Source organism: Sinocyclocheilus rhinocerous, unplaced genomic scaffold (assembly GCF_001515625.1).
Source record: "Sinocyclocheilus rhinocerous isolate Xijiao unplaced genomic scaffold, SAMN03320098_v1.1 scaffold580, whole genome shotgun sequence".
Taxonomy (NCBI): Eukaryota; Metazoa; Chordata; class Actinopteri; order Cypriniformes; family Cyprinidae; genus Sinocyclocheilus; species Sinocyclocheilus rhinocerous.
Window position 1 is genome coordinate 524,813 of NW_015670982.1, and position 16,449 is coordinate 541,261.

The following is a 16,449-nucleotide window of genomic DNA, read 5'->3' on the forward strand; positions in this document are numbered from 1 at the left end:
AGACAGACAGACAGACAATATAGATAGACAGACAGACTATAGAGATAGATAGATAGATAGATAGACAGATAGATAGACAGACAGACAGACAATATAGATAGATAGACAGACAGACAGACAGACAGACTATAGAGATAGATAGATAGATAGATAGATATGGCTGAGCAACTATTTTATGGCTGAGCAATTCCTAACTCATCAGATATTATTAAACAATAGGAAGGAATTGGCAGATGTATGATTTTGATTTGCAACCATGGCGCAGATTTCCTCTAAGCTTGCAGCCGCTTAAATCCCTAGTGTACGACACACCTTTGTTTTCCAACCCAGCAGGCACACACACACTCACTCACACACACACAAACACAGAGTCACGGTTAGGTGTGACAGTGTTGTCCTATCCTTAGTGACGTCTCTCTGCCTGCTCGCCTGTAGCTCTCTTCCAAACACAGAGGGCGGGTTCAAGACTCTGTCATCTGTCCATAACCCGGCCTGTGACGGAAAGGGAGGGATGTAGGAGGAGAGAGAGTGACAGAGAGAGAGAGAGAGAGAGAGAGAGAGAGAGAGAGAGAAAAAGTGTCTGGAAATCTGATTGCCTGCCTGCAGTAATGGAGTCAGGAATCACCTAAAGGACAGGACAAAGGGACGTACAGACAGACACCAGACAAGATGAATGTCTGAATGCCAATGAGACTCAACAGGACACTGGCTATTGATACAATTATAGGGCTTCCAAGTAAATTACATAAATCTGAGGAACAATTACAGAGCAATCAAATAAGGCTCAACTTACCAATCATCAAACTGAGAAGCTTCTGTACTTTTGAACTGACCCCGACCACTCTGTACAGACCCTGATCATTAATACCTGTGAAAATAAAAACATGTTTTGTAATAGAGGTACTTTATTCAAATCCCAGCTGATATGGGAAACTAAACAGGAGCACACTAAGCTTCTCATGTATTATCCTGAACAAAGCACAACAGGTTGTTGGTGTGGGCTGAGAAAAACTGCTAGATCATTCTGACCTCTAGTGTTCAGAAGTTGTTACTACACTATGTGAAATATTGAAGGTTGAGAAAGATGGTTGACTTTTTTTTTTTCTTAAAAAACTATATAATTCTTGCCTGATACATTTTGCGTTCCTTTATTTTGTATATGGTTTTCATATATTAAAACATGGAGAGTTACCTCTGGTTTCAACGGCATTTATTGAATTTTTCACAAAGGTTATCCCCAAATCATCCAACGTATACACTACTGTTCAAAACTTTGAAGTCTGCAAGGTATTTTTTTTTTGAAGTCTCATGCTTATCAAAAACATAAACATAATATTGAAATATTTAAATTTAAAATATTTTTTTTCTATTTAAATATATTTTAAATGTAATTTATTCCTGTCAAGGCAAAGCTGAATTTTCAGCAGCCATTACTCCAGTATTGAGTGCCACATGATCCTTCAGAAATCATTCTAATATGCTGGTTTTGTGCTCAAAAACAACAACATCTACATTATTCTATTTTGATAAATAGAAAAAACAAAAGAACAGTATTTATTTGAAATAGGTTTCTGAAACAATGTACACGTTTTTACTGCCACTTTTAATGCTTGCTGAATAAAATTATTAATTTCTTTCTTTTTTTTTTTTTTTAAATGTGCTGACTGCAAACTTTTGAACACTAGTGCAGCTCTAAAAGCTATCTTTCCAAGCTATCTTCCCAAAAGTTATTTAGGTTTTGTCAACTGAGAAAGAGAAAATTGTCTTTATTGAATAAAGCTGTTAGAAGCTGAAGTGAGGGTTTGACACACCGACTCCTTTCCTCCCATCGCATGCATCCAGAATCTGTAGTCATCTTCTGAGAGTGCCTGGACCGTCAGCACTGTGCTTGGTCTAGAAAAACAAACAACAACCGCACAAACTTAGCCTGCTGCCTCATATGAAATCAAAACTCAACTCATTTGCTTTTTTATTGTAGATTACTGGTCTTACTGTGCATGATTTGTTTGTGAACATCTCCATAATTGTCTTATCAATATGTAACAACAGTGAAGTGTCTTTCCATTTCATGTTTCTATTATTTTAAGGTTATGCATCTGCATCAGACATAGTTGTTTTGAGGGCACATGCTTTGAGGTGTATGAGGTAATAAAGAGAATAAGAGAGTCTCCAACAGGAGTAATGTACACATGATGTAACTCTAGGGTGCCAATTAACTATTTCTTGACTGTTCAATCAATTCCACATGGATAAAAATAACATTCCAGCCTATATTTTCTCAATTTCATTCGGTAATACATGAGATTATTGAAGTCAAATGCATATTTACATTGAGATTGATTCACCTCCTAATTTGGAAACATTTTGATGTGCCATTGAAAAGATTCCACTATGCATGATTTACGTTCATCATACACTCTGCCCAGGTCAGCTTTGGCTTTGATTAATGAGGGCCCTTAGTGTATTCTAGATGATCAAAATATTTTGGTTTTCCTTATCCTCTCTCATGTTAAACCCAGTAGTTTCAGAGGTATTTACAATTCTTCTTATTTCTTGTTTATTATCATCTAAAGTTAAATTCTTAACTCATAACAATCATAAAAGAATAATTATGTGTGATTTGCTTCCTATTTTTAAGCAAAAATCTACTTGAAGACTATCAGTTTACAGGTGAGTCAGAGTAGTTGTTAAAACGTGACTTTTTTTAACACTCATGTTTTGTTCCAGTAATTTTGACCTGAGAGGATTTTCACGAAAATGCTAGTTAAATGTTAACATATTGGACTAATACTAACTTTGCCCAAAAAAACTAAAAAATATATTTACTGTACTTGGGGATTTTTTCCCCACTTTGTTACACCTATGGTGTTTCCATTAAAAAATTACTGGGAAAGAGTAAATTATATATACATACATACACTCCTGAAAAAAATCTTAAGACCGGTGGAAACATTACAATTATTAGCATTTCGCGCTGGTGGATCATAACCAGGTTTTAAGTACTGCTTCAAAATGCCAAAAGAAGAAAAAGGAGCAAGTGATAAAAAGAGAGCAGGAAATTTATTGAAAACTGCATTTAAACTCAAACAGGCTTGTTAATCAGCTGATCAAAAGTTTAAGACCATAGCCTTAAAAAGTTAAAATCTGCGCAAAAATATGGCTTTCATGTCATTGTCCTTCAGGCAGTCACACTGTCATGATCTCCTGATGGCAAAGGCAGGATTGTTGAGGTGCACAAGCAAGGGCTCTCGCAACGCGCCATCGCTGCCGAGGTTGGACACAGTAAGACAGTCATTTTACATTTCTAAAAAGATCCTGAGCGTTATGGGACAAAAAAAGTCAAGTGGTAGACCCAAAAAAATGTCTCCTGCACTGAACCGGAAGACACAGGCCAATCCTCGACCCAAATTAAGGCCCTCACTGATGCTGACTGCAGCCCAATAACCATAAGATGGCATCTGCGAGAGAAGGGCTTAAAGAACAAAAAACGTCTTCAAAGGCCACGTCTCCTCCCACGCCACAAACTTGCCCGTTTGGAATTTGCAAGAGAGCACCAAACATGGGACATTGAAAGGTGGAAGAAAGTTTTATTCTCTGACGAGAAAAAATTTAACCTGGTCGGTCCTGATGGCTTCCAACGTTACTGGCATGACAAGGAGATCCCACTGGAGATGTTTTCTACATGGCACAGTGGAGGAGGCTCCATCATGATCTGGGGTGCTTTTTCCTTGAATGGGAAAATTAAGCTTCAGGTTGTGCAGGGGCGTCAAACGGCAGCTGGCTATTTTGTTCTTTAAGCCCTTCTCTTGCAGATGCCGTCTTAAGGTTATTGGGCTGCAGTCAGCATCAGTAAGGGCCTTAATTTGGGTCGAGGATCAGCCTGTGTCTTCATGGACAGCCCGTCGGATCCTTCGGCTCAGTGCAGGTGACGTTTTTTTGGGTCTACCACTTGACTTTTTTTGTCCCATAACTCTTAGGATCTTTTAAGAAATGTAAAATGACTGTCTTACATGCGTCCAACCTTGGCAGCGATGGCGCGTTGCGAGAGCCAATGCTTGCGCGGCTCAACAATCCTGCCACGTTCAAAGACAGATAGCCTTTTTGACTTTGCCATCAGGAGATCATGACAGTGTGACTGCCTGAAGGACAATGACATGAAAGCCATATTCCGGAAGACACAGGCCGATCCTCGACCCAAATTAAGGCCCTCACTGATGCTGACTGCAGCCCAATAACCATAAGATGGCATCTGCGAGAGAAGGGCTTAAAGAACAAAAAACGTCTTCAAAGGCCACGTCTCCAAAGGCCATGTCTCCTCCCATGCCACAAACTTGCCCGTTTGGAATTTGCAAGGGAGCACTAAACATGGGACATTGAAAGGTGGAAGAAAGTTTTATTCTCTGACGAGAAAAAACGTAACCTGGACGGTCCTGATGGCTTCCAACGTTACTGGCATGACAAGGAGATCCCACTGGAGATGTTTTCTACATGGCACAGTGGAGGAGGCTCCATCATGATCTGGGGTGCTTTTTCCTTGAATGGGAAAATTAAGCTTCAGGTTGTGCAGGGGCGTCAAACGGCAGCTGGCTATTTTGTTCTTTAAGCCCTTCTCTTGCAGATGCCGTCTTAAGGTTATTGGGCTGCAGTCAGCATCAGTAAGGGCCTTAATTTGGGTCGAGGATCAGCCTGTGTCTTCATGGACAGCCCGTCGGATCCTTCGGCTCAGTGCAGGTGACGTTTTTTTGGGTCTACCACTTGACTTTTTTTGTCCCATAACTCTTAGGATCTTTTAAGAAATGTAAAATGACTGTCTTACATGCGTCCAACCTTGGCAGCGATGGCGCGTTGCGAGAGCCAATGCTTGCGCGGCTCAACAATCCTGCCACGTTCAAAGACAGATAGCCTTTTTGACTTTGCCATCAGGAGATCATGACAGTGTGACTGCCTGAAGGACAATGACATGAAAGCCATATTTTTCAGCATATTTTAACTTTTTAAGGCTATGGTCTTAAACTTTTGATCAGCTGATGAACAGCCTGTTTGAGTTTAAATGCAGTTTTCAATAAATTGCCTACTCTATTTTTTGTCTCTTGCTCCTGTTTCTTCTTTTGGCATTTTGAAGCAGTACTTACAACCTGGTTACGATTCACCAGCGCGAAATGCGAATAATATTGGAATCTTTTTATCATCAACTTGTTTTCTTTAAATTAGCACAGGTTTTGTATTTCTTTTTGGCTGACTGATTGTAGGCCTCAATGAACTGAGCTTATGCACCTCAGACAAAAAGATTAAATCCAAGATCTGGTGATAATATATAACACCAAATTAGGAAAAGGATTTTCAGCACAGAAGAAGGGTTAAAGTCATGGCCTAATGGTTAGAGAGTCGGACTCGTAACCCAAAGGTTGCAGGTTCGAGTTTCGTACCGGCAGGGATTGTAGGTGGGGGGGAGTGAATGGCTCCGGGTGTGTGTTCACGGTGTGTGTGTGCACTTTGGATGGGATAAATGCAGAGCACTAATTCCGAGTATGGGTCACCATACTTGGCCACATGTCACGTCACTTTCACGTCACTTAAGGTAGTGTGCTAATAATCTTTAATTAAATGACCCGATTTCTTGTGAATCGAAATGCATCATTACATTATTCACAGTTACCATCTCAACTTGGAGCGCATGTCCAACATACCGATCTGTGATCTCGATGTCTAGGCAGAACCTCCTGTCAAGTGTGTCTGTGGTTTTGCGGACACAAGACTTGATTGTAACAGATTCTGTCTCACCCTGAATGGATACAGAACATTCTGTGAACAGCAGATCAGCTATACATTTATATTTTATGAAGCATGCCATTATCATGACTAATGTGTCATGTGTGATGATAATTTACAAGCTTCCCGCCTGATCTCTGGTCAAATGTCTTCATGTGTAGAATTTTCTGTTCTTTGACAAATGTGCAATAGCGTTTCACCCAGCTGGATCCGAAAGGAGGAGGTCCTGCGGAAATAGCAATATCTATCAGCAATGCAACCAGCGGAGCACAAGACACATGACATGACAGTCAGTAAAAAATAAGGCACCCCAGTGTTACATCATAAAATGTCTTGCGTACGTTTCTCCTGTACGTAAAGATAGCCCTCGCTGCTGATGGGGCTGGTCTGTCTGTATTCCTGTGGCGACTCTTTGATTCTCTTCATTAACTCGTACACCTCAGAGCGCGTGCCCTCAAAACGACTCCGTGTCTGAAAGCAGAGGCACAAACATAAAACAATAACAAAATCAACTATGAAGATTCTGTGAGGACCTGGTAACTGGGAATTCACTGAGATGGCTTATTACACAATAAGTAATTTCCCAGTGTATTCCCCATCAACATGCTTAATTGTGCTAATCTAAGAACCATGATTTCAAGCTATACATCCTCAGAACTCTGACCCTGACCATCCGATGTACAAATGATCAAAAAAAAAAAAAAACACCAATGAGGACAGTGATGTGGTCCAATCAAATAGGACAGGGGAGGGAAGTCGGCTCTCAAACTTCCGGCTTAGAAGTTAAACAATGGAAGGTCAATGCAAACAAAGGCCTTGAAGTTTCCCTTGGAAGCCTTGGCCCTCTCAGAATGCTGCTGTATCCTGTCTCAATAACTCTTTTCCATGTCACTCTGCAAGCCAATAGTGTTAACCAGAAGAAGCTGAGTGAAGACTGATAAATCTTGGAGAATCACTCTAAAAGTGTGTTTATAGCGGTTTTATATACTTGGCAAACAAAGATTTGATAGATGGAATATATATTGAATAAATCATTTAAAAATAGATCTAAAGTTTTGTATTTAAGTCGAAAATGTTATTACATTTTTACTTACATTCTGAATATTGATTTGAAGGGCCTTTTTATAATGGTCAAAGTCTTTGGCCAACTCATATCCCTGATGATAGAAAGTAAATACAGTCTGAAAGAACGCCAGCATCTGTATAAGAGAGAGGGGGGAAGAAGGGAATTAGAGAAAGTAAAAAATGAGAACACATTATATCATTATCATTATATGAAATACGGTATCATTATACCGGGACAGATAATCTCAAGTTTATATAATCTTATCTAATCTTAGTGTCTAAATCCCTATGCAATATTTAATTCAAAGCAAAAGACACATTTTCAAGTAGAAAGTCATATAGATGTCCATAAACTGGAAAAGTGAAAGTAATCAGGTAAATATTTGCTCTGCAAAAACACCAAGGTTCCATATAAAGGATATTAATTTGCTTATGCAATTTGGCAATGTGAATTAGTCAGAATACTCGCCCCACTTGTAAATGGCTTGGACACACCTATATTTATAGAAGGCTTTTGTGTGTGGTAAAAGTACCAAATGTAAGCATGCTGCGCTTACAGCTCTCACTAAATATTCTACTTCATTTAATTATTTGGAATAAGGTAGGCTACACTACAGTTCAAACAGAAAGCAGCATTACTGTTTTCAACATTGATATTAATAAGAAACATTTCTTCAGCAGCCAATCAGCATATTAGAATGATTTCTGAAGGATTATGTGACTCTGAAGACTTTGCTGTCACAGGAATATTACATTCACAGGAATTTAAATTGTGATAATATTTCCACAATATTACCGTTTTTTTTTCTCCAGTATTTTTAAACAAATAAATGCAGCCTTGGTGTGCTTAAGAGGCCTTCAAAAAAAAAAAAAAAATTCTTAACCCCAAACTTTTGAATGGTAGTGTATATATTAACAATATTATTATGGCTTAACTTATCTGTATATACATAGTGTCCAGTTATCATTTTATATGTTATTTTAATTCAGTTTGTATAAAATCTGCATACTTACAACATGCCAAAGTAATATTTCATTCCAAACATAGCCCTTATGTTTGCTATTCTGTTTGGTGCTGCAGAAGAACAGCTTGGAAGTGTTATGGCAATACTTACGAAATAGTGTATATGCACACACAGTACAGTATAAGTACTGTATACACAGAAATGCATATTTGTAACATTTATTCTTGTGCTGTACAATCACCTCAGAGCACTGAGAGTGAATTTCAGTAAATGTGTTTCCTTTCTTTTTCGTGATAAGTGACAGCGTATCAGATGCTGTCGACAGGCAAACAAGAGACAGCAAACAATGTTGAAATAAATCAAGTTGAATGACAATCTGGATGAAAGGTCATGCACTCACAGGCTCAACACACTCAAACTTTTTCCTCTCCTGTATCTCCTGCAGCTTGCAAACGTACTCCAGAGACGACTCCTGAAAGTGCTGTCTCATCGCTTCCACCGACATGTCCGCCTGAAAGACAGACAGAATGAAAAAAGTACCATAACAGTTGAGATGAAAAGGTTGAAGAAAACAGGGAGAGAAATCATCACATAAAAATTACAAGTGACTTAGGATACGCAGGTGGAAAAATGGGTCTTTCAAAAAACTGTCTGTATTTTTCCTGTGTTTACCTGACCGTGTGTTGCCTGCCTTTATGACACAGAGGGCCTTATTCTGAAAATGGAATATTTGAAAACCAAGAAACAACTTTGTCTTTGATGATGTAATTGTGTAAAGTTTTGTCCGAATGTAAACAGTACTAAACACTAACTACTGTAATATGGTTATTATGTGTGCAAATACAGTTAAACAGTTTAACGTCTCTTAGAAACATTTCTTGGCGATCTCCATCACAAATACACACCGTGATGCAGGTATAAAGTCTCAAAGCTTTACCAAAAAAGTACTTGAACTTAAATGAAAACATATACAGTGGGTACGGAAAGTATTCAGACCCCCTTAAATTTTTCACTCTTTGTTATATTGCAGCCATTTGCTAAAATCATTTAAGTTAATTTTTTTTCCTCATTAATGTACACACAGCACCCCATATTGACAGAAAAACACAGAATTGTTGACATCTTTGCAGATTTATTAAAAAAGAAAACTGACATGAATTCTTTAAGCTGTTGTTCGGTGTGTGTCAAGCGTCCTGGTGTGTATGGAAGACAGGAATAACTCTCAAATTCACGCAGCTGACATCTTGATAACAACAGTTTGTTGTAAACAAGATAAATGGATGCCAACAGTTTAACCAAAATGGTGTTTGTAACATTATCTAGTTCCTAATATAACATTACTATAATCATCAGACTTTTTTATAAACAGTCAGATGCACTGTTTTGTTTATTATCATTAAGCTCATGCATTAGACAGTGTGCATTTTCTGGACTGTAAAGGTAGGACCGGTGGGAGAGACTACTGTGGAGACAGCATTAATAAAAATAAAATAACATAAAATAAATCTCTGAGCAGCCTGAGTTGCTCACATTGCACTTCACTATGCAAATTTAATTTGTGAGGTGTTGAATACAGGTTTGTTTGTGAACAATTTGTTGCATACTTGATTAGACAGAATGACCAAAATGCTCATCCCTGAACGTATCTGGCTGCAGTGACATGTGAACATGGCCCATGATAACTTAAGTGTCTTATGAATTGTCGAATAACTGAGCAGTCCCTGGTGTTCTTCAACATTTCTAGGAATCATACACACCAGTCTGACTCAAAACAGCCGAATGCTAAAACCACTGCCCTTGATTCAAACACACACGTCATACGGTACGCAGTAACATAATGGCCCACCATAAAAATATCAACAGTCTCTAGTGCTTTTCATTCTCAATGTATACAACATTTAGGCATGATGGGCATACATTGATTGATCGAGATTTAAGCAGGTTAATACACTGCACTCTTTCACTTTCCCAGGCTTGGAGAGGAATTGTGTGGGATGCCAAGCTTTTTAAATATGGCAGAAATAACAACAGATTTTAATTACCTAAAGCGCCTTGACAATGCAGCCTGTTCATTATCATAATAAAATACAGTCTACAAACTATGTAGTAAAAAAAAAATATGTAGTAAAAAATATGAAGTAAAATATGTGCCGTTAAGTGTTATCACCGTACCGCCGTGATGTTATGCAAAACAGTTAGTTTTACGTGGATATTGGAACGCGAGTGAAGAACATAATAAATAATAATTTGCCTTTCAAATACATCGCGAATATGGAAACATTTGATTTTGTGTCGAATGACAGACCCAACGTTGGTTTCAGTTTCATTTTAATCGTTTATATTGCTATAGCTTCTTATATTTTAAATTCTTGTTCTTTTCTAAATACTGTTAATTGAAAGGCTTTGTTGTGGAGTGAGGGGAACTAAAATAGCCTAGCTATGTTTACAGTGTTTATTATAATGTTTGTAAACATTTGCGTAGGTATTAGGCCTATTTCTGAATTAAATAAAAAATGTGACTTATACGCGACTTATGTTTTTTCCCCCTAAAAAAACATTTTTTTAATACGCGTGACGTATTTTAACCATGCAGCAAACCTTTTTAAATATTTTGATAAATTACAGAAAAAATACATAATTAAATTACATTTTAAACCGTTTAACTGATTGTATTAATCTGTCAAAATGGTTAAAATGAACATCCCTAAACTGCACAATTGCAATATCAAAACTTGGTGTTCTGTAGGTTATGTGGCCAGTGCGGTACTCTTTGAGGACCTACTCTAAATAACCACCATAAACATATATAGCAAACCACTGACCTTGACTTAAAAATATGATCTTTTTTTTCTGAGATACAGAAGGGAAGTACCATTTCTGAAAATAGTTTGCATTACACATCCATCTTGTGTGTGGGAAGAATGAAATGTGAAGTACCTCCTGTAATTGTGGCTCTTTCTTCTTTGCTGAAATGTTCAAAAGTTTCTCTAGTGAGCTGTAGTACTTCTCGGTTTCCTTCTCGTACCTCTTTCTCTCTGCCTGAAGATAGCATGAGAACATATTGAAATAGAGGAACTTACTATTTTTAATACATGGAACGAGAAGCAAGTTTTAAATTCTTAATTTCAATAAATGTACAGTTTTTCATATCTTTTAAAATTATTGCGAATATCCTAAATGTCAGAGATGACAGGAAGAGCTATGCTTTTACCTTTGCTGAGCCGAGATGCTCTTTCCGAAACTTTTCTAAAGGCTTCATCAGTGTCTCTGTGATGTTTCTCATCTGTGAAAAGAAATTTCATTGGATATAGGACATTTGATCATTGCATTTATTTTTATAAAACATTAGCAATAACAGGATGATTTTCATTAATCAAACCTTGCACGAACACATTCTAGGTTTTAATTGTAAATGCCAATAAAGGTGTTGATAAAGGTGATAAAGATGTTCATCACCTGAGGTGAAACGGTTCATTGTAGCCATCTGACATTTTAAAATAAGTATTCCCTAGAAATGAATAGGCCTACATAGAAACAGAAAAAAATATATTTCAATGTTTTTGCACTCACTCGTTTGCAAAACTTTTGCACTCTACCGCAATAAATTTGTATACCCTGAGAAACTTTGCTTTATCTCCCAAAACTTTTGCATTCTCACAACACAATGAAACAAAGTTGTTTCGCTTTCACAATGAAACACACAGCATATCCACAACATGGCGGCGGCGGCAACAATACTACAGCGAGAATAAAAGTTACACCTTCTTTCTTTGCGTGAACATTTGGGCGGTGTTATGCAAATCTTCCCACACAGTGACGTAGACATGTGAGGGCGTGTTTAAACGAGGCGTTTTAGGAGGGCATGGACAAGTCTTAACTTTTATAAAGAATATCTCTTTGGATTTGAGACTTTAGTCTTTGCAACTTTACAGATCTTCTTTATGCACCAAGAGCTTGTAACACTCCAAAGAGAAAGGAAAAATTGAAATCGCATCATATGACCCCTTTAACTACAGATAACATGCATATTAAGGACTTAAATCAAGTACCACTGAACATTCAACCAGAGAGTTTGAAAATACAGTTCCTAATCAACTCATTTAAGGTGACATGACTCAACATAAGCAGCTGTCTTGCGTAATCACAGAGTCATTGAGACAGAGGACACAAATAACTGATGGCAATATAACTCACTTCCTGTGGCAAAACTGTGACTCAAATAGCACTGAAGCATGCAGGAACAAACAGACAAGTGATGTCACTTTATAAAGTATGTGTTGAACTCAACGTTAAGGCCGATTAAATTTTTTTGTTTCTCTCTGCTTGCAAATGACCATGATTCCAAAAATGTTTTTTAGCCTGCAAGGATTTGAAAATGTATAACAGAGTGCGTTTTAATGCAAGTCTCAACTGGTTGTGCTCACCATAAGATCTCTTTGGTCTTCCAAGTTTCTGAGAAAGGAGGAGAATTCTTGCAATGATTCATCTGAAATGGCATACATGCAGACAATGAACAAAGTTTATCTATGCAGGACTATTTACATATTTCTCAGTGTGTGAGCTTCCCATCTGAAACAAACAGATGAATCGCACTTCATAAACACAAATCTCACAGACATCACGCTAGCAGCCAAGTATTAAAATAAAGGCAAATGTATGCATGTGCGTAAATGTAAATAGGCAAAAAATAATAAAAAAATACTCACCAATACACTTCTCATCGTCAGTTTTAGCATCACCAATGTACTCAAATTTGAACTCACCCAGGCACTGAGCAAACTTCTTCTGGGCCAATGAAAGCTCTGCAAATCAGAGACAGAAGAGTTAAACATTTTAAATCCAAAGGCAAATGAGGAATTGCTTTATTTGCGGATGTTTCAGTGTTTCAGTATTTCCATTATTTTAATTCAGGAAGGTGTGCCACACATTAACCTAAACCACCGTTCAAAGGTTTTGGGGCCAGTATGTATGTTTCTTATGTAGACAACAGGTTAAGTAAAAATGTGAATATGCAATGTAGCACATATATTTAGCAAAATGCTCCTCTCTTTTTTTCTAGCTGACTAATGAGAGTATGGACGCCGAATGGTTATTATGAATTAAATGTATTGTTACGTGGCATTTTTTACAAACTTTATTCATTTTCCGCAGTTTGAAACACTGAATGAGCGATTACATTTCAGTAAGTTGTACTGTATCTTATAATATAACTTTCGGTGTCCATACTATAGTAGCAAAGAGAAAGATATGATGGTTTCACGTGCCGCTTGAACGGAGGCGCTAAAGCATTCGCTTTAAAAAAATACATGTACTTACTATTATAATAACAATTAATTATGCATAATTACATGCAAGTAACCCTAATCTAGGGCTGGGCGATATGTCAAAAATATCTTATCGATAATCGCTTTAAAAAACATCGCGATATCCGATAATATCGTCTACCCAAGCCTTTTCTTAGTTTGTGCTTAAACTAACAGAAAACATTAGCTTTGCTGTTATGTTGGTGTTGCTAATTTCCACTCTCTGTTCTTATCAAATTTGTGTTTGAAATGAATTTCGTTTTGTGAGGAGAACTGTTTAGGAAAAAGTATAGAACCCAATTTTAAGTTCATCATGGTGAAGTTGGACATTCTGGCGGTGATTGTAAGAATGATAAATGCATGTTGATATCATATAATGTATTGAATAAAATATGCCTATTTCCGATGTTTCTCTTTCTTTTTGGCATTATCTATTTATTTACAAGCAGGGTAATTTAAATTTCATTTTTTTCCGATAATGTCGATAATCGTCTGTTACCTGACTATTGACATCGACATCGCGATACTTACGAGACATCGTCGATATACGATAATATCGTCATATTTGTAAAAATCGACGCGTTTCAGAAGGCGGGGCATACAGGAGAAACAATAATGTACAGTATGTGGAAAATAATGTGTTTTTTTAACTTTAAACCGCATAAACACATTTCATTACACCAAATACACAAAATAATGTTCTTTTTAGCAGCATCATATGACCCCTTTAATAATTGTGTACACACATGTTTTTACACTGTACTTATATCTGGAAAAACCGTCCTGTAATTACATCCGTAATTAATTTCTATAGTTACATCAATAATTACAATGTTGACAATACCTCTTACCCCTTAACCTAACCAGACCACCAAACCTGCCCCTATCCTTACCTGTATCCCACCTCAACAGCAGCAAAAGTGTTTTGCAATTCAACATGAACACAATACTGTACCATCAATTCATCGTATTATTAAGTGCATAGTATTTAAAGACACCTAATATAAAGTAAGACCATAAATGTTTCTTATTAGCGGCAAATCAGCATATAAAATGATTTCTGAAGAATCATGTGGCACTGAAGATTGGAGTAATGGCTGTTGAAAATTCAGCCATCACAGGAATATTAACATTTAAAAATATATTAAAACAGTTTTTTTAAATTGAAAGAATATTGATGTTTTTAATGTATTTGTCATTAAACACAAAAGAAGTAATAAATACATAAATTATCAACCCTAAACTTTTGAATGGTAATGTATGTAAACAAAGCCATGAAGGCACACACAATCCTTTTATTGTATCGCACTGGAAGTAGTTGGATGACATTGCCCTTTATTCAGGAGCACAGAAAAGCATTCCTAAAGTATAGCTTAACAATACCACCCATTCACAGATATGAGTTGGTCATAATGAAAGTCACGCTCTGCAAACATCCTGCTGGACTCTTCTGTTGCCAAGAGCATCCTGAAGGAGCAGGTGTTGCTAGAAGATATCAAGAATTTCCCCTCAATCTGGAAAACCCAATGAAAAAAAAGAGGTGGGACTTTGCCTGGAACATGAGGCAGGGAGATAATTTTTAAATCAGAGGGAGCAAATTTAATTCTGTGGATTCCCAAAGGATGATCCCGATATAAGTAAACTCTCACTGGGGTCTGTGGGACAGAGTGCTGGGATATTTTAGGACAAGCACTATGAGGGGTATCCAAGCACTGCAGTGTCGTCAACATCGGCAGCTGGGTCAGATAGGTGACCAATTGACCTATCGCATCCTCTCCTGCTTACTATGGTGGATTCTAAATTTGCTTGCCATATTTGTCATATATTTACAATCTTTTATCCTTGTAATCCACTTGTAAAGTCATTCCAATTGATTCCATTCAATCATTCAGGCTTGCAACAGTCTCGGGCATGAATAAAATGGCCTGAATAAAGTAATTATCATTCACAAATTGGTCAAACTCTGAGTACAGCCAAAACCTGGTACTGACAAATATTTAGTCAAATTTATGACAGAGTCTCAAAGAACATTACAATTTTCTGTACCAAACATATACCATAGTGTTGATAATAAATATATTACGTAGACCTTAAAATGTTAGCAAAAAGCCACTCGTTCCAGGAAACTGACAACTCTGTCACGTCAACCTATATATTACGGAGATGTTAAATATGTAGTTTGGTGCCTTATTGTCAAAACAGAGGCACTGGCATAGACACATATTTTAGTTTCAAACACAGAGGCCAATATTTAAAGTAAAATGTTTTGAAATAAGAGTAAAGACACACTTTGCTGATAAATGCAACTACAAGGCTTGCTGCACCAGTGAATTTAAAACCAAAGACACCCTTTCAAGGAATAATTCATCTAAAAAAGAAAATGATGTCATAATTTACATATTCTTACTGTACATCATTCCTGTTTGAGTTTCTTTCTTCTATTTAACACAAAATGTTCATGCTGCTCTTTTCCACACAATTAAAGTGAGTGGACTAGGAGCTGTCATGCTCAAAAAAAAAAAAAAAAGTCCAAGCACCCTAATAGTAGTTCATACTACTCATGCAAATATATATACAGTGACATGCGAAAGTTTGGGAACCCCTTGCAGAATCTGTGAAAATGTGAATAATTTTAACAAAATAAGAGAGATCATACAAAATGCATATTATTTTTTATTTAGTACTGTCCTGAGTAAGATATTTTACATAAAATATGTTTACATTTAGTCCACAAGAAAAAAAAAGCTGAAATTATAAAAAATAACTCCCTTCAAAAGTTTGGGAACCCTTGGTTCTTAATACTGTGTGTGGTTACCTGGATGATCTACCACTGTTTTTTGTTTTGTGATGGTTGTTCATGAGTCCCTTGTTTGTTCTGAACAGTTAAACTGAGCACTGTTCTTCAGAAAAATCCTCCAGCTCCTGCAGATTCTTCAGTTTTCCACCATCTTTTGCATATTTGAACCCTTTCCAGATCAGTAAGACTTGTAATGTTTTTTAAAGAAGTCTCTTATGCTCAACAAGGCTGCATTTATTTGATCAAAAATACAGGAAAAAACAGTAATCTTGCAAAATGTTATTACAACATAAATAAGTGGTACTTTAAAATATAAATTTATTTCTGTGATGCAAAGCTGATTTTCCATCAGCCATTACTCCAGTCCTAAGTGTCACATGATTCTTCAGAAATCATTCTAATATGCTGATTTATTTTTAGAATTATCAATGTTGGCAACAGTTGTGCTGCTAAATATTTTTTTGGAAACTGAGATACTTTTTTCAGGATTCTTTGATGAATAAAAAGTTAAAAAGAACAGCATTTATTCAAAATATAAACCTTTTCTAAC

At 36.8% G+C, this 16,449-nt stretch overlaps 1 protein-coding gene across 1 annotated transcript in view; it reads right to left on the bottom strand.

The window, feature by feature from the left end:
- The window catches only part of LOC107734541 (rho GTPase-activating protein 10), a 67,680-nt gene that overhangs the window by 30,876 nt on the left and 20,355 nt on the right, over nt 1–16,449 (bottom strand). The window contains 12 exon segments of the mRNA XM_016546530.1: nt 794–868; nt 1,193–1,311; nt 1,810–1,893; nt 5,688–5,782; nt 5,889–5,995; nt 6,111–6,240; nt 6,864–6,968; nt 8,200–8,310; nt 10,737–10,838; nt 11,011–11,082; nt 12,224–12,285; nt 12,506–12,601. Coding sequence (XP_016402016.1) covers nt 794–868; nt 1,193–1,311; nt 1,810–1,893; nt 5,688–5,782; nt 5,889–5,995; nt 6,111–6,240; nt 6,864–6,968; nt 8,200–8,310; nt 10,737–10,838; nt 11,011–11,082; nt 12,224–12,285; nt 12,506–12,601 — 1,158 coding nt within the window.